A 21658-nucleotide genomic window follows, 5' to 3' on the forward strand; every position below is an offset into this window, starting at 1 on the left:
CCTCGGCCTTTTCTTTCTTTTCTTTATCTTTCTTATACTTTTCTTTAAAAGAATGCTTCTTACAAAACTGAAATGTTTAAACAAATTCTAATATTGAAATGCTTAAACAAAATCTGCATACAAGTTTAAACAGAAATATGCATATTAAGCTTAACTAAAATCTGCCTATTAAGCTTATCTAAAATCTGCATACTAAGCTTATCTAAAATCTGCATACTAAGCTTATCTAAAATCTGCATACTATGCTAGTCAAAATTCTGCATACTATACTAATCAAGATTCTACATTCTATGCTACACTATTTATGCATACTATGCAAACATAAATTCTGCACTATAATACTTAACCAAACTACACTATAATCTTTGTCTTTAAAAACTACACTATAAGTTCTACCAAAAATCTGTACTACAAGTTCCACAAAAAATCTACACTATAAATTCCACCAAAAATCTGCACTACAAGCTCTAAAGAAATATGCATTTTAAGCTCTAAGAAATCTGCACTATAAGCCTACATAAAAATCTGCACTATAAGCTTAATTAAAAATCTGCACTATAGGCTTAATTAAAAATCTGCACTACCAGCTTAATTAAAATCTGCACTATAAGCCTACATAAAAATCTGCACTATAAGCTTAATTAAAATCTGCACTATAGGCTTAATTAAAAATCTGCACTATAAACTTAATTAAAATCTGCACTATAGGTTTAATTAAAATCTGCACTATGAGCTTAATTAAAAATCTACACTATAGGCTTAATTAAAATCTACACTATAGGCTTAATTAAAATCTGCACTATAAGCCTACATAAAAATCTGCACTATAAGCTTAATTAAAATCTGCACTATAGGCTTAATTAAAAATCTGCACTATAAGCCTAATTAAAAATCTGCACTATAGGCTTAATTAAAAATCTGCACTATAAGCGCTTAATTAAAATATGCACTATAGGCTTAATTAAAAATCTGCACTATAAGCGCTTCTTATGCTTCGAATTCAAGAAGAACAAAGGTCCGAAACTACTCCTACTGCAGGTGAGAAGCACTTACCTTGCTTCTTGGACTCACAACCGAACAAAAAGGGCTTCTAGGACCTTGGCCGGCCGCCGGAGATGATGCCCTAACTCCCTTTCATTTTCTGCCCGAGCTCCGCCATCGTACGCAGAAGAGAAGGAGAGAATGGTTTAAGTCACGGGAAAATAGAGCATCAACTTATTCCTTTTTATAACTTAATATTTCTGTTAACTCCTTAAATAAATTCGCTATCTTTTCTAAACAAACAAATCCAACATCAACTTATCCCTTTTATAATCCAATATTCTGTTAATTATTTTAAATAAATTCGCTAATTTTTCTAAACAAACAAATCCAACATCAACTTATCCCTTTTATAATATTTTTATTTTGTTAACTATCTTAAATAAATTCGCTACCTTTTCTAAACAAACAAATCCAAAATCAACTTATCCCTTTTATAATCCAATATTCTGTTAACTATCTTAAATAAATTCGCTACCTTTTCTAAACAGAAAAATCCGTTTGCACACCTGGTCAGCCGGGTTTTGACCGAGTCAAAGGTCATGGGTTCAATTCTCGGCTTGGACATTTTTTTGTCGAAACTTCATTCGTTTTGTAAATATACCAAACGACCTCCAAAAATTACATAAAAATACTCTAAAAATACCTAGAATATTTCTATAGCATTTTTAAATATTTTTAAATTACTTTTAGGACTCTAATTGAGGAAATTTGGGGCGTTACAATTCTCCCTACCTTATAAAAAGTTCGTCCTCGAACTTAGAATAATTCTGGATATCTCTGTCTCATACTGTCCTCACGCTCCTAAGTAACTTCCTCATGCTTCTGGTTCTAAATGACTTTCACTAATGGTACTCTTTATTCCTTAGTCTCTTAACTTCCCGGTCCTCTATTATTCATATCGCATCGTACCCATTAGGGGTCCTTGGAAGGCTTGATATCTTCTCTATCCTTTCTAAACATACTTATGTATATGAATATAAGAGAGACAAAACTTCTATCTTACTAAAGCGCTTTTAAGCAATTACTCCATACTGTAAATAATAAAGAAAGCATAAAAGGAAAACTTAAATACTTTCTTACTTGAAGACGGCAAGGTTGGTGCTGATGTGTGATGCTGGAGAATAGGAACTGCTCTGATACCAACTGTAACACCCCAAATTTTATGATTTGGAGTCCTAAAAGACCTTATTAAAATCTAGAAATGTTTTAAAAAAATTCTAGAGATTTTTAGGAATTTATAGAATATTTTTATGTAATTTTTGGAGGTCGTTTGGTATTTTTATTAAACGAAAGAAGTTTCGACAAAAAAATGTCCAAGCTGAGGTTTGAACCGGCAACCCCTGATCTGGGCAAAACCCAGCTAACCAACTGGGATAGTAGTTATTAATTAATCATATAAAGGGAGAATTTTATTTAATGAGTAGAAGTTAATAAGAAGAATTAATGGGCAGAAAATGGTTGCAGCCAAGTTTCGAACCTGCAAACCGAGCCTTAAGCAAAACCTAGCTAACCAACTGGGCTAGCAGTTATTATTTGATTTAAGAAAGGAATAATTTTATTTAAGTAATAGAAGTTAATAGCGAGAAATAATAGGAAGAAAATAAGTTGCAACCGGAATTCGAACCCACGAGCTGCGCCTTAAGCCGAACGCAGCCAACCAACTGATCCAGCGATCATTTCTTATTAAAGAAGGAGAAGAATTCCATTTAAGCATAAGTTAGGAACAGTAAAATAATAGGAAATAAAATGGTTGCTGCTGGGATTTGAACCCACGAGTTGGGCTTTAAGCAGAACGCAGCCCACCAAGCGAACCAGTCGTCAGTTTTGTTTAGAAAAGGTAAGAAAATTTATTTAACAAGTTAACAGAATATGGAGATTATAAAAAAAGAGAACTTACGTGTTAATTCCCGTGACCCAAAATCCCGTTTCCTTCTTCCCCTTCTGCGTGTGCGACGGCGGGATCGGGCGAAAACGAAGCCGAGAAGAGATTAAGGGGGCGTTTGGTACGCGCGTTTTCCATTTTCATTTTCTGGAAAACGCGCGTTTTCTGAAAAACGGTGTTTGGTTTGCGTTTTCCACACGCGTTTTCTAAAAATTGGCTATCGTTTTCTAGAAAAACAGAGAATGACAAAAAGTCATTTTCTGTTTTCTGGAAAACGCGCGTTTTCTAGAAAACAGAAAACGACTTTTTGTCATTCTCTGTTTTTCTAGAAAACGAAAGCCAATTTTTTAGAAAACGCGCGCGGAAAACGCAAACCAAACACCATTTTCCAGAAAACGCGCGTTTTCCAGAAAATGAAAATGGAAAATGGGCGTACCAAACGCCCCCTAAGGTTTTCTCTTCGGCGGCCGGCCAAAGGGGACTTCTCCACGAGCTCTTCTTGGATTCGAGCTCCTCTCGTCAAGAAGGAACAGTAGGCACGAGGAAGAGGGCGAGTTTGCGAGATCCTCCGCAAGCCCTAGAAGCATTGGAAGCTTTCTTCTCCGGCTGTAAGTCCAAGAAAAGCCTAAGGTAAGACGCTTACTCACCTGCGGTAAGAGTAGCTCTCGGATTTCTTGTTTTCCATGATTTCGTAGCAATGTTGTAAGGATAGTTTGTTTTGTGTTGCTGCCGTAAGTCCAAGGGAAGAGAGGGGAAGAACGGTAGAGGTTAAGTATGTGGAAAGATTCCTTTCAAGCTTTGAAATTGGCATTTGTAGCTTTTGATTTGGATTTTTCTGTGTGACCGTGATAAGCATGCTTGGTTAATTTTCCCTTGCTGCCGTGAGTTTGATAAAGAAGAGGAGAAGAGATCCATTAAGTTCTTGTACTAGTATACCATGAAACAAAACAAGCTTTACATAGGTTTGAAGAGAAGATCCCAGCAGGTTTTAGCTTGAGTTGGAACTTGCTGTACAGTTTCAGATTTTCTTTTAGCATTTAGTTTAAGTTCTGTTAAATGTATTTCAGTTTTGGTATGAGGTTTATGTCTCTAGTTCTAGTTTGTTTTTCCTTAGAAGTTTCGAAGCTTATCCATGCTTAACTCAACTTGCAAAACTAGTAAATACCAGATGCATAAGAGTATGTTTGATTTATGTTTTAAGAGTTAATTATCATGAGGTTTTAAGTGTTGTACTATGTTATTTTTAGGCACTTCAATTTAGTATGACATGCAGGTTTTTATTAAGTTATAATGCAGAATTTTATTAAGCATTTTTATTGAGCTTAAGTGTAGATTTCTTTTGTATTCTATACATGATTATGTGTTACATAGTTAGTTTCATTTATAGATGCATATGAAAAATACCCTAACAGTATTTTGGGATAAAAAAAAAAAGTGTAAGAAAGATAAAGAAAAGTATAAGAAAGATAAAGAAAAGAAAAGAAAAGGCCGAGGCCTTAAGTAGATCCCAAAGTCGAGACTTTAGGGATTTTTGGCACACAAGGTGCCTATTAAAATGCCAAGGCATTTAAAGAAGAAGTAATTAAGATTATAAGTATTTTACTTTTAAGAAGAGGCTAGTACCCGACTTCCGAGGTTGTCGTTAAACAAATCCAGGTGTTCAATTCCGAGGTCTTGGCCCTGGTAGACCGAGGTCTGCTCTTTTAGGATTGGTGGCTCGCTACCCCAACCTATTAGGGAACGCGCATAAGATGGTACTACGCCTGGGCCCAAGAAGAAGTTGATTATTATTTTGAAGTATTATAAGTATAAGATTTTGAACTAATAAAACAATGTGTTTACAAAAGTTTACAAGTATTAAAGAATAAGTTTAAATAAGTGAAATAAAAGAATAAGTTTTTAAGTGAGTTTAATAAGAATCAGAAAGTGTTTAGAATTCAGTAAGTTAAATTCTTTATGCTAGCATGATAGTATAGACTTGTCTTACATGTTTAGCCTTTCAGTATGTTTCTTTACTATTAGAAGAGCATGAGTTAGCTTACTGTTATTTGCTATTTATGAGCATGAGTAGCTTTACATGTTAGCATTCAGTTTTAGCATGTTTTTATTTATATACATGCATATCGAGTTTTTGTGAGTTAGATAGCGCTTACTAAGCAAATTTTGCTTATAGACTACACTTCCTCTTACTGCAGATACAGGAAAGGAAAAGATATAGAAAGGAAGGCGACAAGGAGGTGTTCGAGGGATGTGTGATGCCAGGATTATGGAAGCCTTGGGACTTAGTTTAAGAATTTATTAAAAATGTATTAGATGAGTCATTTAGTCTTCCGCTGTTAGTTAACTGTATGTTTTTATTTTGTTTCCGCTATTTATTACTTGCATGCTTGGATTTCATTAAACTGCGTGGTGATGTTATTCCTTTTGGTTGTGAAAATATATGTTCCAGCCGCCTGTGGCTGAGTATAGTTTGTTTGTATTGTTGATTTGGTCACCGGTACAGGGGAGACTCTGCCGAAATTTTTCGGTAGGGTTTCCATGTGATTTTTAATCATACCGGTTAAGTAGAGTTAGTAGTTAAGTAACGGTCATCCTTAGAGAGTAGTAGTAGTAAGAAAGGTGGTCGTTACAACTAAATGCTAGTGAACCGGCGCTAGGGCAGCAAAAGGTGGTCGGCGTCGGCAGAGGAGAGAATTGGTCGGCTCTGTGAGTTGCAGCCGGCGGTGGCGTCGGGCTGGCTAGGGCAGAGGAAAACAGGGTGTCGGCTTCACCGAGAAGAGGAGATGAAGAGGGGGTAGCCGAGAGGTTGTACGCTTGAGGAGAAGTAACCGCCGCCGGCGGTTAGGGCAAGGAGGAAGAAGGAATGCGGCGTCGGGATGGCTCGGCAAGGGAAGAAACGGCGACAAAAGCAAAGGAAAAAGAAATAAGAAAATAAAAGGAAAAAGATATATAAATATAAACTTTTCCTCGCTTAATTCGGGTAGCTTAAACAAGCTTTTCCGGGCCCAGTTTTTATCCCCGTGAACTTATCCGTACGAGCTCCGAAAAATTTCCGAAAAATGTCCAAAAATTCCGGAAAATTCCCTTATTCATATTCGCATATTTCCGATATTTTACATCAGGTGGCATTTCTAGGCCACATAATTTCTAAAGAAAGTATCCCAGTGGATCCAGCCAAAATAGAAGCGGTCAATAACTGGAGTAGACCCAAGAACGTTAGGGAGATCAGAAGCTTCCTTGGTTTAGCTGAATACTACAGAAAATTTGTGGAGGACTTTTTTCCAGGATAGCCTCTCCACTAACGGCCTTAACCAGGAAGAACAAGAAGTTTGAATGGTCAGATAAATGTGAGCAGAGTTTCCAAGAGCTAAAGAAGAGACTGACCAGTGCTCCCATTCTGACAGTCCCAGAAGTGACAAGAGTTTTGACATCTACAATGATGCTTCCAAGATGGGTCTAGGAGCTGTACTCATGCAAGAAGGAAAAATTATAGCTTATGCTTCCAAGAAAAGCTAATAAAGTAGCAGATGCACTAAGCAGAAAATCCAGTGCATTCCTGATGTCTTTGTCATCATTAGCCCTACCATTGTAGAAGGAGTTGTCAGATTTTGGACTTGAAGTTATTTATAGGCAACTCTCTGCATTGACCTTAGAGTCAACCCTGCTTGAGGATATACAGAGAAAGCAAAGTGAAGATCCAGATATCCAAAGGATCAAGCAAAGGATACAAGAAGGAGAAAATTCTGAATTTCGAATCTCAGACAGTGGAATTCTTTATCAAGGGAACCGCCCTTGTGTCCCCAACGATGAAGATCTGAGGAAGAAAATCCTAGAGGAAGCTCACAGTACACCTTACTCCATACATCTGGGTTCTACCAAGATGTATCAAGACGTGAAACAGAGATTTTCGGTGGTCTGGACTCAAAAGAGATGTAGCTAAATATGTCAGTACTTGCCTGACATGTCAGAGGGTAAAAGCAGAACACCAGAGACCAGGAGGAGTTCTACAGCCTCTTCCTATACCAGAGTGGAAGTGGGAAGACATATCCATGGACTTCATAACAGGTCTCCCAAGAACCACAAATGGATATGATGCGATATGGGTGATAGTGGACAGATTGACCAAGTCTGCTCATTTTCTAGCCATCAAGGTGTCTCACTCTATAGAGCAGTTGGCATAGCTGTATGTTAAAGAGGTGATCAGACTTCACGGAGTTCCTAAATCTATTGTTTCTGATAGAGATGGGCGCTTCACCTCTCACTTCTAGGAGTGTGCTCAGACTGCACTAGACACCAAACTCAAGTTCAGCACAGCCTTCCATCCTCAGACTGATGGACAGACAGAGCGAGTAAATCATATTCTAGAAGATATGCTCAAAGCTTGTGCACTAGATTTCAAAGGAAGTTTGTGCAAGTACCTGTGCTTAACTGAATTTGCCTACAACAACAACTATCAGGCCACCATCAAGATGGCTCCTTATGAGGCGTTGTATGGCAGGAAATGCAGATCACCCATTTGCTGGCAAGAAGCAGGTGAAAGAAGAGAGATGGACGTGGAACTGGGCGTTCAGACAGAGCTGATAGATGAGACTACTCAGGCTATTCAGAAGATCAGACAGAGAATTGAGACTGCCCAGAGTAGACAGAAGAGTTATGCTGACACACGCCGTAGGCCACTTGAATTTCAAGTAGGGGATTCAGTTTTTCTCAAGGTCGCTCCTATGAAGGGAGTGATGAGATTTGGCAAGAAGGGCAAATTAAGTCCTCGTTATGTAGGACCTTACCTGATCACAGAAAGGATTGGGAAAGTAGCTTACAAGCTAGATTTACCACAAGACATGTCAGCAATACACAATGTATTTCATGTCTCCATGCTAAAGAAGTGTCTTCATGACCCGAGCCAAGTGATTCAGCCTCAGTCAGTGCAGATCCAAGAGGATCTTAGTTATGAGAGCAGACCTACACAGATAGTGGACAGAGCAGTCAAGAGACTAAGAAATAAAGAAGTACCACTAGTGAAGGTCGTCTGGCAGAACCAGAAGCACGAGGAAGCCACTTGGGAGTGGGAGGACAACATGAGACAGAAATATCCAGAACTATTCTAAGTTCGAGGACGAACATTTTATAATGTATGGAAAATTGTAACGACCCAATTTTCCCTATTTTGAGTTTTAAATATCCTTAAAAATATTTGAAAATACTTTTAAAATATTCTAGAGATTTTTAGAAATTATTAGAGTATTTTTATGTAATTTTTGGAGTTCGTTTGGTATTTTTACACGGAGGAAGAAGTTTTAAAAATAAAATAAAATAAAAGAAAAATAAGTTAAAAAAAATATTAAATAGGTCAGATAATATTAAATTTATGACGATCAATATAAAAAATTTTCATTCATCATAAGAATAAATTAAAAAATATATATAATAAAAATTCATCTAATAATTAATATTGTTAGATTCACTGTCTATTAAAAATAAATTTTTTTATTAATACACCAGTCTTAAATTTTAAATTCTGAACTTATAACATTAGGATCTAGAATGACATCCTATCCGGAACCGAATAAATATTACTATAGAATAAACAAATAGATGTACTTTTAATGATAAACAAAAAAAATACCCTTCAATCAAAAAAAAAAAAATCATCCTTTTTAGGTACCTAAAGAGCCGATAAACTATTGGTGACGCCAGAGGAACATAATCAACCATCAATCGCCGATCAGACGGTTGAAAAAGCATTGCGTTGCCCTGGATGGCTGGATCCTCTAGACGTCTGGTCTACGCGATCGCTCCCAGTACGCCCAGTTCGGATCACCGATCCTCTCCGTCCCCACATTAATTACGGTATCACGATTGGGCCGCTATGCTTCCAAACGATCGGTAAGCTTACATAGGAGAAGAACCGGAACAACACCCACCGTAAAAAAATTTCAGATCTTTGAAAGAAGCTCGCTACTCTCCCTCCACGAGCTCTTCCTTTCTCGCTTCCGCGATCCGAAGTAGCCCTCTCAGGAGCTCTACGAGCGTCGGGAAGATGAGAGAGATCCTCCACATACAGGGCGGGCAGTGCGGGAACCAGATCGGGGCCAAGTTCTGGGAGGTGATCTGCGACGAGCACGGTATTGATGGCACCGGCAAGTACACCGGTGACACCGACCTCCAGCTCGAGAGGATCAATGTGTACTATAACGAGGCCAGCGGCGGCCGCTATGTTCCCCGTGCCGTGCTCATGGATCTCGAGCCTGGAACCATGGATTCTGTCAGATCTGGGCCATTTGGCCAGGTCTTCCGCCCCGACAACTTCGTGTTCGGACAGTCTGGGGCGGGGAACAATTGGGCCAAAGGTCACTACACTGAGGGCGCCGAGCTCATCGATTCTGTCCTCGACGTTGTGAGAAAGGAAGCGGAGAACTGCGACTGCCTGCAAGGTATGGTTTTTCCACTTCTCTTTCCGAATCTGTGTGGGAAATTTCAGATCTGCGTGTTCGTATGGACGTTTTGACCGAGACAGCTTGCTTATCATTGTTTTAGGTGCTTTACCAGGATAGGGTGAGTTTTTACTCCTTTAAGCTTGTTAATGACTTGCTTTTGTTGTTTTCCCTAGATCTAGAAGTTTTCGGGCTTTGATTTAACAAATATGAAAAGAGGGTGGAGTTTCTATAAATTGTTTGTTTTACCTGCCTAATAGCTGTCATGACTGCATTTTCCTGAATTTCCATATTTGTCTTCATCCACTTAACTTTTTCAATTTTAAGATTGCATTTTAAAGCATTCAATTGTACCAAGATACAACCATTATACATAAATTAACAATACGATAAAATAGATGTTTAAAGTTACTAGGAAAAAAATTAAAAATTCTACTAACCTTAAAAAATTAGGCATAGCACAAATAGATGATGGAATAAAGGGGAAAGATTTAGGTTGTATGCACATCTTCAAAGAATATTAATAAACTCTATGGTCAAATAGTTTGAAATAGGTAGATGTGAAGATTTGAGAGATTCCAGGACACCAACAAAAATAGTTAACAGTGATTTAAGAGATGAATATTATAGTGGTATAGTCTTTCACAAAGTTACCATGGTGCAAATTATTTGCAAATGAATTGTTTTGGTTGATGACCATGAAAAAGTAAATACTAAGCTTGAATTGTAGCAAGAAACACTGACAATAAAAGATTTTAAGCTTAGTACAATAAATATAATATATGAAATTTAAGTTTAGTAGTAGTAGACACAACAAGGCAAAAGAATGAAGGGGTTGATAGAGATATTTTATATAGGATATAAGAAGGATGGTTGAAATGAAGGAGGATATCATGTGTTCTTTGTGATCACAAAGTACCTCTAAAATTTAAAAAAAAAAAAAGATATACAAAATGACAATTAGACTTGTTATGTCATATGGAGTTGAATATTGAACTATAAAGTGACTACATGAGTAGAAAATGAGAGTCGCAAAGATGAGGATGTTAAAGTCGTTGTGTGGACATACAAGGATGAATATAATAAAAAAATAAGAATATTAGAGAGAAAGTTGGGGTTATGCCTATTGAGGAAAAACTTTAAGAAACATGTTTAAGATGATATGAGCATATAGTTAGGTCACTAATCTCAATTAGGTGATATGAGAGCAAGACAAACACACATTAATCGAGGAAGAGGGAGATAAAAGATAACTTGGTTAGCAACAATAAAAGACTAAAATCCCTCTAAATATAAATGAGGATATAATAGGAGATCGAGCCTAATGGTGTAGGAGGATTCACATAGCTAACCCTACTTAGTAGGATAAAAACTTAGTTGTTATTGTTGTCGTCATGTTTCATAGAATTTAATGGTTGAATGAGATCTATGAGTCAACTCCAATTAGTAAGGACAAACACATTTTTTTAATGATGTTGTTTTGTACATTGTGTCTTTTTTTCACATTTCTAGATGTGATTACGTTTACTATACTTGTTACTTGCTATTTAATGTCTTGTGTGTAACAATCTCTTTATGTCACTAGGTAGACCTGTTAGATTGGTAAGTTTGATGCATGTAAATAAAAGATTTGACTGCTCTTAAATTGAGTAAATGAATTCAAATTAATTACTGAATCAGATATCAATGGAGCTCACCCTGCTTGTTCTCTTTCTTTTTTTGTTGGACATCATTGTATTGACTTTAACTTGTCTTTAGGAACTTAAACTTGGGCTTGGGCTTCTCGAAGTTTGATCAGAATCCAGTAACAATTAGTAGTAAATGCAATCCTTTTGTGACCGAAAACTATTATCATTAGAAGTTTGTCTTCAGTTTGCCTCAACACTCGTGGGAAGCAACTTTCTCCAATTGATAGCAAATGAAAATGTCTTCTGCTAATTCTGATGTACATTATGCATAATTCATACTTGATGCTGACCTGTTTTAATTTCTTATCTCCATACCAAGACATGTGATTGAGAGATTTTGGACTCCTCTTATTAGATCTCACTGATATCAGCTACTGGAAAAATTAAATCCCAGTGATCCTATTCTGACCATTGCATCTCTGCCATTTCACAATGTCAATTCCTAAATGTGATGCCCTTGTCCATGGTATTCTATGACTTATAATGTTTGCAAAACAGTAATTTTTTAATTAATATCATTTCATTGTTCTGCAGGCTTCCAAGTTTGCCACTCCTTGGGAGGAGGAACTGGGTCTGGCATGGGCACTCTTCTGATCTCTAAGATCAGGGAGGAATATCCTGATAGAATGATGTTAACCTTCTCTGTTTTCCCATCACCGAAGGTGTCTGATACAGTTGTAGAACCATACAATGCCACTCTTTCAGTTCATCAACTTGTTGAGAATGCTGATGAGTGCATGGTCCTTGACAATGAAGCACTGTATGATATCTGTTTTCGCACTTTAAAGCTTGCAAATCCTACATGTAAGTATTCGATCCTTCTCCGATCAATTTTCACTCCGAGTCTAAAATATTTTTGAGGATGCATTTCTGTAACATTTCTAATTCTAGTGTTTTTCTTTGTTTTCATGATATTTCAGTTGGTGACTTGAATCACCTTATCTCTGCTACAATGAGTGGGGTCACATGCTGCCTTCGTTTCCCTGGGCAGCTCAATTCTGACCTCAGGAAACTTGCAGTAAACCTCATCCCTTTCCCACGCCTCCATTTCTTCATGGTAGGGTTTGCACCCTTGACCTCAAGGGGATCACAGCAATATAGGGCTCTGACAGTTCCTGAATTGACCCAACAAATGTGGGACGCCAAGAACATGATGTGTGCTGCTGATCCGCGACATGGCCGCTACTTGACTGCCTCAGCAATGTTCCGTGGGAAGATGAGCACCAAGGAAGTTGATGAGCAAATGCTCAATGTTCAGAACAAGAACTCATCCTACTTTGTGGAGTGGATTCCAAACAATGTCAAATCTAGCGTCTGTGACATTCCACCTAAGGGACTGAAGATGGCTTCCACTTTTATTGGCAACTCAACGTCCATCCAAGAGATGTTTAGGAGGGTTAGTGAGCAATTCACGGCGATGTTCAGGAGAAAGGCTTTCTTACACTGGTACACTGGTGAGGGTATGGATGAGATGGAATTTACCGAGGCTGAGAGCAACATGAATGATCTGGTGGCCGAGTACCAGCAGTATCAAGATGCAACAGCAGAAGAGGAGTATGAAGAAGAGGAAGAGGAAGAGGAAGCTGCTGAATAAGTCACATCCACCTCAGAAATTTCCTGCCTTTTTCTAATGATCCTCGTGCTTGTAGTAGAGATTTCCTTTGGTTCAAAAAACTAGTTCCATATTTTATTCATGGTTTTCCTAGTATTGATCTATGTTGTGACGTTAAGGCTTTAGTCTGTACTACTTACGACATGGTTTGCTCATCTATATTTGTGATTGCTCTTGTCCTTCCTGATTTGTCTCGTATGAATTGCTCATAGATTGTGTTTATCAATGTAACATTGATCCGGTTGTATTGCTTGCTGCTTTTTGTCAGAGTTCTTTGCATGATTTTTACCTTAAGATGAAGTGGTTATGCAGTTTATGCCACTTCTGAAATGGAACGGATTTAGCTGGTGAGTTGATTCTGGTCTTGTATTTGTTCTCATTTTACATTCAGAACATTTTCTAAAATTGATGATTTGAGCTCTAGAATTATCCAGAACTGTCCCAGTTTCAAAGATTTGTGAGAAAAATTTGAACATATTTAATCATGTTCCTTGCAAAAATCTGTCCATAATCCTTTTTTTCACTTTACCTAATTGTCTCCCATCTGATCAACAGCCACAGTCCTGCCTCCTTCCTTTTTCCTCCCTTCAACAGTTCACCATTTGTCTAAAACATCTTGCTTTCATTGACCAACAATGCTGGGCAAATCAAATGGTTATTACTTGGTCGACCAAATCATGGATAGATGCACCCAAGTTTGCCAACAGGTCGAATTTTGGCCCTAGTGCATTTTGATATTATTGATTGGTATGATTCAACAAGTCACCATTCAAAACGATCAACAATTAAAGCTTAAAACAATCGTAATTCGTAAGGCTTCATCGTACGTTGTTGCTAAAGGATGATTTTTTTCATAAATAAAGATAAGAAACCTCAATTTGAATGAAGAGATTCAATGGCTTCGACTTCAAGCTATGGCACAAAAAAAAACAGAAAAGGATCTACATTTTCTTGCAAGATTGAAGGTGGCGTCTAGACTATGTGATATGCTCAATGTTGGCCAACTAGTTCAACATCTACCAACACCATGTGACTGAAGAAATTTGAGGTGCATCAAAATAAAAATCAAGTAAGAAGCCACTTATGCATAAATTTAATAATTTTTTGCATAATTGATAATGTAGGTAGGAATCTTCAAGCATCTTGAGGAGCTACAAAATATCAAGCAAATAATCAACCTTGAGTTTGCTGGCTCACCTATTCCAGACAATTCAATCCAAAGGTTTGGTAACATTAAAATTTCACTTGTACATTTCAAAACAAAACTATAATCTAAACTTGGCTTCAACTTCCTTAAAACACTTTTTAAAGTTTGATACTCCTATTATAATCACTAAAAAGCACACCACCTCTCAAAACCAAGCAGCACAAGAAAATGCAAGACAAAATACAATGTCAACAATCCTTTTTTTGTGCTTACCAAGAAAGTAAGCATATTACACTTTATGTTTTCCCCTACACTTGTTTTCTAACATGTGCAAGATTTTGTAGCTCCTCAAAAGCATCCATAGTTTCTGGATCAAACCCTCCGGCAAACTGCAGAGCAGGAAGCAATAGCTTATTGGACAACATTTCAAAAAGAAAAATAGAGTCACTCTGATCTATGTTGTTACTCTTACATTTTTATCAGGATAATTGAGGAAGTTCTCATGCCTATCAAAAATTTAACTAGAATAACTTTATTTGAAATCTCTTGAAACACAATAATCAGCAAACAAATTAGCTCAAGCCAAGGTCATCAGTTTTGTGATGAACTAGTTTATAGAAAGAGGAATAATTCCAATTAAATCGATACCCTAATATTTATTTGTTCCTATTAGAAGCAATGACATTGATTTTGTGCTATATTGTTAATGGTATGATAATAACTTTGTACAAATAGGAACAAAATCAAAGTTCCAAATTAGAGGATTAGAATCGTTTTATAAGCTACATATGTATCAACAGTTTGTCTAGCTCCCAAATACTAAAGAAGTTATCACACTTTCTTATTACATTATGATATTTCACTTAAACATACATAGACAGCAATATTTACCAAAACGATTATTCTCAATTTAATCACCATAATTTTCTATAAATTTATTATTTGAGTTAATATTCTAGGAAAGTTGAAAGATATGGCATTCCAATCAAATGTGAACCTATAAATGTTTGATAATCATAGACTGGTTCCATGTGACGTACCTGATGAATTCTGAAAGAAAATCTGACACCCTGAAGAAGCATATACTCTAGTGCAGGGTCTTTGTTCATGACTCCCATCACCTGAAGCTCAGTAGCTACTCTTTTTATATACATCTTGGCTAATTTCACTGATCCAAATTTTATCTGCAAATCCCCAACTAATATGAATGGGAGGCAAGTTGTGAAAAAACTACCATGTAAAACTATGGTTGTTTTAGGCATTTTTGTCCATGGTTAAACAAACGGTTTCTAGTAGAAAGGTTTAGAAAGTTATAAACATATCAGCTCTATTTCAACACTATCTGTTCACATAAATGTAGAACAAAAATAATGAGTATTATCATTCAAAATCATCATTTTGTAAAGCCACTCCCTTAATTGTTTGATATCATGTTCAAACAGTGCTCTCCATGGTCATTAATCACTTGAGTATAGGGTGATTCCAACACCTCACAAAAAGTGGAGATTGCAAATCAACAAAATTAGTCAATGATATTGTGTAGCTAAAAATTCTATATTTTTGTTTGTGATCTTGACTACAAAATCAGAAAAAACAATATTCTCAAAGGCTTCTTGAGTATTAAGAATTATACCTTGTTAATAATACCACTATCCATAATCCAATCTGTTGGGATATGAAATTCTTTGCAATTGCGTACCAACACATCTCTTGAACGAAGAAGATCATAAATGTTCCTCTCCATCCTATTTTTATACATAAGAAAACAAATCAGTTGTTCATGTGTGTGTGTGTGTATATATATATATCACAGAGAGAAATTGGGTGAAGGAAAAAAAATACAAAAGTACTTACTTTTCAGATAATCTGACCATTTTTTTTAGCGCAATATCACAAGGTAGACTAGCATCATCTTTAAAGTTTGAAATTTCATGCTCTAATTTTTTCAGATCCTGATATCCAAAAGCTGCTTCTCGAAGTGTATCAGCTTTCTTCTCCGGCCAATCAAAATGCTTCAGAACTGCCCGCTCATCAACCTTCAGAAATATATAAAAGAATGAACTTAGAAACTGTTTTGGACTCCAACTAGAGCGTTATTGCTCAAGCTTACTCACAAGAAAGCATAGTTCATCATCAAGCCACTTCACAAAAGCAAAAACATCTTCAATATCATGATACGCAGCATCATTAACTTCCTTGATTAGAGATCTCACAAATTCACCTTGAGTTTCAACATCAGCTTTTATCTAGATATGCAAAGGTAAGGAATATTATGATTCAAGTTAACCAAATGGAGCTTGCCTAAATTTGAAATAGCAGGAATTAGTTAATATTTCTCACAGCTAGCAAATGGGAAGACCGGTTCTCTATTTCACCAATCATGCTACTGCGAACGTTTGCAACACTAAGCACATCACAAATTCCTCCACCAGATGAATCCTTCTTGGAGTCCCTTCTCATGAGTGAATGATATAGCTCTGCCACCTGGGGGGCTCTCTGCACTATCCCAGTCTTTCTTGTAGAGGGCTTGCAAAACGCTGGTGGTGGTGGAGGGGGAGGTGGTGGTGGTGGTGGCGGCGGCAATGGGATGGATCCATCAACCTTCACTACAGTACAAACAGATGAGGAAGGTCTTGGAGGAGGATTTGGTATTCTGAGAGCACGCTTTTCGACATCCAGGGATGCACTCTTGCAAGTATCAGGTTTGTTTGTAGAGAATCTTGGACTTTGAACAGTACAAAGATTATACTTTTGTGTTGCATCGAAATCTCCAGGAATGCATGTCCGATCATGCAGTTTATTAGAAAAAACAAAGCTGTCAGATTGCCTTCTCTTATTAATAGTTATGCCTTCAACTATTCCCTTTGGTCCACTTATTGAATGTCTGCGATCAGTGCATCTCCCTTCTTTTGTCTCTATCCAATCTTTGTCAAGTAGATTGACACAATCTACATTTTGTTGCTCTTCATAATTTTCTGACCATTTCACGAGCCTCTTTACAAGGCCAACTTGGTTAGCATTACACACTTCAACAGCTACAGGTTTGCTTGGGGAACATGGCAAATTTTGAAGATCAGCACCTTTTGCAATGACTCTGTCATCACTGGGACAGGTGAAACCACAATCTAAATTATAGTTCTGAGTGGATGCTTTATCTGAGTTGCTAAGTTCATGGCGTAAGCATGAGTTGACCCAACGAAGGTAAGCAAGTTCCTCGACCTCATTGAGCCTACTCATCTGCAGACCCTCAACTTGTTTGCACAGACTCTCATTTGTGTGTTTCAGCACCAGGGCCTCAGCTTGAACCTTTGCCAGTACGTCACTCTGCAAACATTAAATGAGGAGATCAATTCGATGACATGAAAATTTTAAAAGTTACACTGCTACCTCTGTAACCTTTGCAAGGGCAGCAAGCTGGGATTCAGCTGAGGAGAGCCTGAACGCTAGATTTCTCTTTTGAAACTGAAGCTCCTTAGTCAGCCTTCGTAATTCAACAACTTCAATTTCTAAATTCTTATACGATTGTGTATTTATCAGTGAACTTGAGTCAGAAGTTTGGTTGTCATATCCTTCTAACTTGAAGCTTCCATCAGAACTTTGTGAGATTGAGGAAAAAGAGGACAACTGTTCTAAGAGGCTTATATTTTCTGTTTCTAAAGAGTTTATTTTGCTTGTGAGCTTTTCAACCTCTGTTCTCTTTGCATCAACTTCTTTCTCGAGCTCCAAAATTCTAGGATTTTCTTTGTACTGTTTCAGCTCAGACTGCAATGTGGACTCTCTTTCTTTAGACTCTCGAAGGAGTTCTCTCAAGTGATCTAACTCTAGAAATAGATCGTGAGAAGCAGTGGAGTTTGTCCGATTGCTATCAAACACATGCGGATGAACCTGAGCAACATTAACCGAGCAAGGGAAGTCACCAACAAGTGATCGTTTGACCCGAGAATGGTACGATACATGATGGCTCTTCTGACTTGAAATTTCCACGTTAACAGCAGATTGTTTCTTGTTGAGAATTGATGTTTGCTGCTTTGTTTTCTTCTCTGTAGTGAAGCCTTTAACAAAATGCGATCCCCATGAGGAAGTCGATTTTGTTTTTACAAAGTTCACACTCGACCTTACATTGGTGACCATATTTTGATTGTGCTCAGAGAACTTGCCAAGCTTCGCTGCAGCATTGGATAAAATCTCTTCTCTCATTTTGACACAGCACCAGCTGAACAGTGACATGATTAATCGAAAACAATAACATGTTGATAAACTCTAAAACCAACAACCAAAATATGGAAACAAAAATCTCGATAACACAGAGCTATATAATTGCTAAATACCTAAAAGTTACAGAGAATCATGGGCAGCAGAGAGGATTTAGTCAAATCCCTAATTAGCATTGTGAAAAGATGCTACCAACGATGAACTAAAAGATGAATCTTTCTCAGAACCCCAAAACCAAAAAACGCAGATCTAGATATGCCCGATTGAGTAAAAAATTTAAATTTTGAACCATCCCCTGCAGAACAGCTTACCCAACTAAACAAAGCTTATCTGTCGATCAAGGAAGGAGAGCTTGGGAACCGCGACTTGTTTTTCTTCCCAGGAATCTACTCTACTCCTGAAGCTCCTGCGGCAAAGGAACAGGTTTAAGCGTCCTCCGGTGAAAGCTTTGGGTTCTGATCCCTTTCCGCATTGATTGCTTGCTTTCTCTGGAGCGGATTTTACGACACGACGCACCGAGAACGAGGATTCTTGCTTCCTCTCTTCGGAAAATGGAGAGAGAGAGAGAGAGAGAGAGAGAGGCGAAAGCTCCGCACTGGGAGAAGTACACTTGTTCTTGGGAATGTTTCAAGGTTTGAAATTTGAAAAGATTGCGATAGCCGCAAGGGTTAGCAGGTCGGATTCTGTATGAAACTCGACACCCGGTCCGCTCAGTAAGCGGATCCGATTCTCGTTTGTGGCATACATAGGCAAAATAGGATTAGTAAGTAAAAGGATTCTTATTTCTTAAGGATGACTTCATTTTTCTATTAAATGTTTATAATTTAGAATAGTAAAATAAATATTTTGACAGAAGTTGTTACCATTATTATGGTAGAAATAATAAATAAAATTTACAAAATAATTTTTTTTAGTGAAAATAAAAAAGGTCGAGTGATTTAGTTAAATCAAATCAGTTTGTCTGATCAACTCAAATCTAATTTAGCCAAGTTATATCTAGTCGATTGACTGAAGACCTCTTTGGTCAAATCTGAAGCCATATCTAATTTTTCAAATGGAAATAGAACTTTTTATTTATAAGTAGTACACTTACAATCATCTCTTACTTAAGACTTAACACAGGATATTTAATTAGTTAGAAGTGACAGTTTTAATATAATAAAACAAAAGATCATTTTTTAAAAAAAAAGTGCATACCTTTAGGAAAATACTCCTCCCATCTTTTAATCATTTTACCATCTATTATAAATTAGTTAGAAATTAATCATATAATTTATCTCCTTTCCTATAACTTAGAAACAAACTTTAATATATTCTAGAAATAAACATAATTCCCTTTTACTAATTAGACTTAACACTTCAGTCATCAAAAAAAAAAAAATATCCTATGGTTAATTAAATATACTCAAGGATCTCGATTCTCGACCATTTCAGCTACGGACCTAAACACCTATTACCTAGTTTTATAAACCTCTAGGTAGAATACCAAAAAAAGACAAACCTAGAAATACAGTCTCTTATAATTTTCTAAACTGGCACATCCTCTTACTTCTTTGTCTGAGGTCATCAAACCAAAATACTACTTGATCATGTAAATCCTGCCAAACTATAATGTTGACCTCTTGGACTTCTTATTAGATCCAACCACTATTAAAAACCAACAATTCGACGATTTTTAGAGTCAACTCTTAACTTTAGTTATCCAAAACGATTACAGTTCATGGTTAAGAATCGTCGGTTTAAGGTTCGTACATGATTCACCATGGTTCACGGTACATGCACGATTCATCACGATTCATTATAGTTCAAGATTATTATATTCAATATATATAAATTATAAATTCATTAAAAAATATTTACATTTATTTAACTTGCCTACATATCCTCTTAGTATATAGAGAAATCAAAGTCATATAGTTCTTTTATATTTTTTTTTAACTCTTTTACTTTATGAAGTGGTATTGTTACTCACTTTCATTTTCTGTTTCTGTAGTATTTGTTCCTTCGGTATCAATTCTTTGACTTTGTCATCTAAAAGTTACCTTCTTTGAATTTTTTTTTGACTTTGGTTCAATCATTGAGTAATGGTTGAGCTTCCAACAAGTTAAGAGATAAAGTTGATCATCGTTCATCTAATATATTACCGTCGACACTAAACTTTTGTTCCACAACAATTGTTGAAATTAGACAAACTAAAATTCCTTTGGCGATCATGGAGAGGACGGGAAAACTTTGAATCTTATGTGACCATCACTTTAGGACATCGAAATCTGCTTCGCTATCTACTTCATTAAAATAAAAAGAAATTGTAAAATAATTCTCAAGTTCTTATGTGGAACTTAAGAATCCTTATGGACATTTCGTTCATTCATTTAATAAAATTTATACTTTTTAAATTTTAAATTACTACTACTAATATTTTATGTTTCAAAAATATTAGATTAGATTTCATATTTTCTACTATATTCTTTATAAATATTATATAAATAATTTCTAATATTATATTTTATAATAAAGAGAAAAAGAATCTTTAAATGGAATTAAAGTATGATAATATAAACCTAATATTTCTTGTAAAATTTTAAATTTATATTTAGGGTTTAAAACAAATATAACTAAATTAATTTTAGGAATATAAAAAAAAATTCTCATTTTGTTTTCATTGCTAATACTAAGAAGGATAAAAATTCATTAATACTATTTTAATTTAAAACTAATGCTATACTATAAAATTCCTAAAACTAAATGAAAAGAAGGATAATAAAAAAATTAAAAAGTTGTTCAGTTGTATCAAAAAATATTATTAAAATTTTATAAATACTATTATAAATATTTTATTATTATAAAAATAAATATATATCAATTTTATTAATATTTTGTGTAAAAACTGATCATAATAATTCTCTATATTGAAATGAATCTTGTAATAATTGATATATTGAATTATAACATATTGGTCACTATGTGAAAATTAGGAATAGACTTCGGATATTATTCAAAGTAATAGGTAGATAATTACTGAAGTAGATACAAGTGAAGTAAAAGGGTCAATTTATTACTTCGCCACACAATTACCAAAGTCTATCACTAGTTCAAAATCAGACTGTTTTCGAAGTAAAAAGGCTCTATTACTTCATCGAGATTAATAAAAGTACCGAAGTGGTTGATGATATATTACTTCATATGCTACATTGTCTAACAAAGTAAAATATGTATACGACTTCATAATTTTTGTATTCTAATGTAGTAAATGTTTAATTTTACTTTTGCATAATTTAGCTTGATCGAAGTATTTTTTTTTTATTGTATTACTTCATCGTAGTATAGAAGTAATAAAGTATATTTTACTATAAGAAAAAATTTAATTTATAGAAGTAATACATACAAATGACTTCAATAATTTTAATCAGTGGTAAAGTAAATAGTTTCTTTAACTATACTACTATTTAAATTTATTGAAATCTTATGTGTTATATTACTCCATCATTTTTATTTATAGTATCGAAGTAGTTGACCATATTCTACTACAATATAGATTTAATTGACAAAAGTGTATATCATAATATTTTACTATAACATAATATTTTCACAACCAAAATTGAATAAATATATCACAAATATCTATCAAATACTACTCAAAAG

At 35.7% G+C, this 21658-nt stretch overlaps 2 protein-coding genes across 5 annotated transcripts; one reads left to right on the forward strand and one right to left on the reverse strand.

The window, feature by feature from the left end:
- The first annotated feature begins 8863 nt into the window (after positions 1 to 8863).
- LOC122018992 (tubulin beta chain-like) lies at positions 8864 to 12841 on the forward strand. The gene is made up of 3 exons (XM_042576500.1): positions 8864 to 9357; positions 11580 to 11849; positions 11966 to 12841. The coding sequence occupies exons 1-3, from the start codon at positions 8964 to 8966 to the stop codon at positions 12637 to 12639; spliced, it is 1338 nt and encodes a 445-aa protein (XP_042432434.1). The 5' UTR covers positions 8864 to 8963; the 3' UTR covers positions 12640 to 12841.
- Positions 12842 to 13867: 1026 nt separating this feature from the next.
- On the reverse strand, positions 13868 to 18628 carry LOC122021964 (protein CHUP1, chloroplastic-like). 4 transcript variants are annotated; one of them, XM_042580154.1, is made up of 8 exons: positions 18328 to 18628; positions 17192 to 17970; positions 16145 to 17128; positions 15919 to 16050; positions 15659 to 15840; positions 15438 to 15549; positions 14845 to 14988; positions 13868 to 14193 (listed from the first exon to the last, which is right to left on the reverse strand). In XM_042580154.1, the coding sequence occupies exons 2-8, from the start codon at positions 17933 to 17935 to the stop codon at positions 14113 to 14115; spliced, it is 2379 nt and encodes a 792-aa protein (XP_042436088.1). In that variant the 5' UTR covers positions 17936 to 17970; positions 18328 to 18628; the 3' UTR covers positions 13868 to 14112. The 4 variants fall into 4 exon arrangements, with proteins under 4 accessions (XP_042436088.1, XP_042436087.1, XP_042436086.1 ...); XM_042580153.1 differs by having other exon boundaries at positions 17192 to 18017; XM_042580152.1 differs by lacking the exon at positions 18328 to 18628 and having other exon boundaries at positions 17201 to 18299.
- Between the last annotated feature and the right edge of the window lie 3030 nt (positions 18629 to 21658).

Source organism: Zingiber officinale, chromosome 9A, assembly GCF_018446385.1.
Source record: "Zingiber officinale cultivar Zhangliang chromosome 9A, Zo_v1.1, whole genome shotgun sequence".
Classification (NCBI taxonomy): Eukaryota; Viridiplantae; Streptophyta; class Magnoliopsida; order Zingiberales; family Zingiberaceae; genus Zingiber; species Zingiber officinale.

What these genes read in the sequence shown, in the direction of transcription:
- LOC122018992 (XM_042576500.1), top strand. Translation starts at nt 8,964, where the DNA reads ATGAGAGAGATCCTCCACATACAGGGCGGGCAGTGCGGGAACCAGATC. An exon ending in GAACTGCGACTGCCTGCAAG is followed by an intron (nt 9,358 to 11,579) that starts GTATGGTTTTTC and finishes ATTGTTCTGCAG; the next exon opens with GCTTCCAAGTTTGCCACTCC. An exon ending in AAAGCTTGCAAATCCTACAT is followed by an intron (nt 11,850 to 11,965) that starts GTAAGTATTCGA and finishes ATGATATTTCAG; the next exon opens with TTGGTGACTTGAATCACCTT.
- LOC122021964 (XM_042580151.1), bottom strand. Translation starts at nt 18,031, where the DNA reads ATGTCACTGTTCAGCTGGTGCTGTGTCAAAATGAGAGAAGAGATTTTA. An exon ending in CCCTTGCAAAGGTTACAGAG is followed by an intron (nt 17,129 to 17,191) that starts GTAGCAGTGTAA and finishes TAATGTTTGCAG; the next exon opens with AGTGACGTACTGGCAAAGGT. An exon ending in GGTCTTCCCATTTGCTAGCT is followed by an intron (nt 16,051 to 16,144) that starts GTGAGAAATATT and finishes TTGCATATCTAG; the next exon opens with ATAAAAGCTGATGTTGAAAC.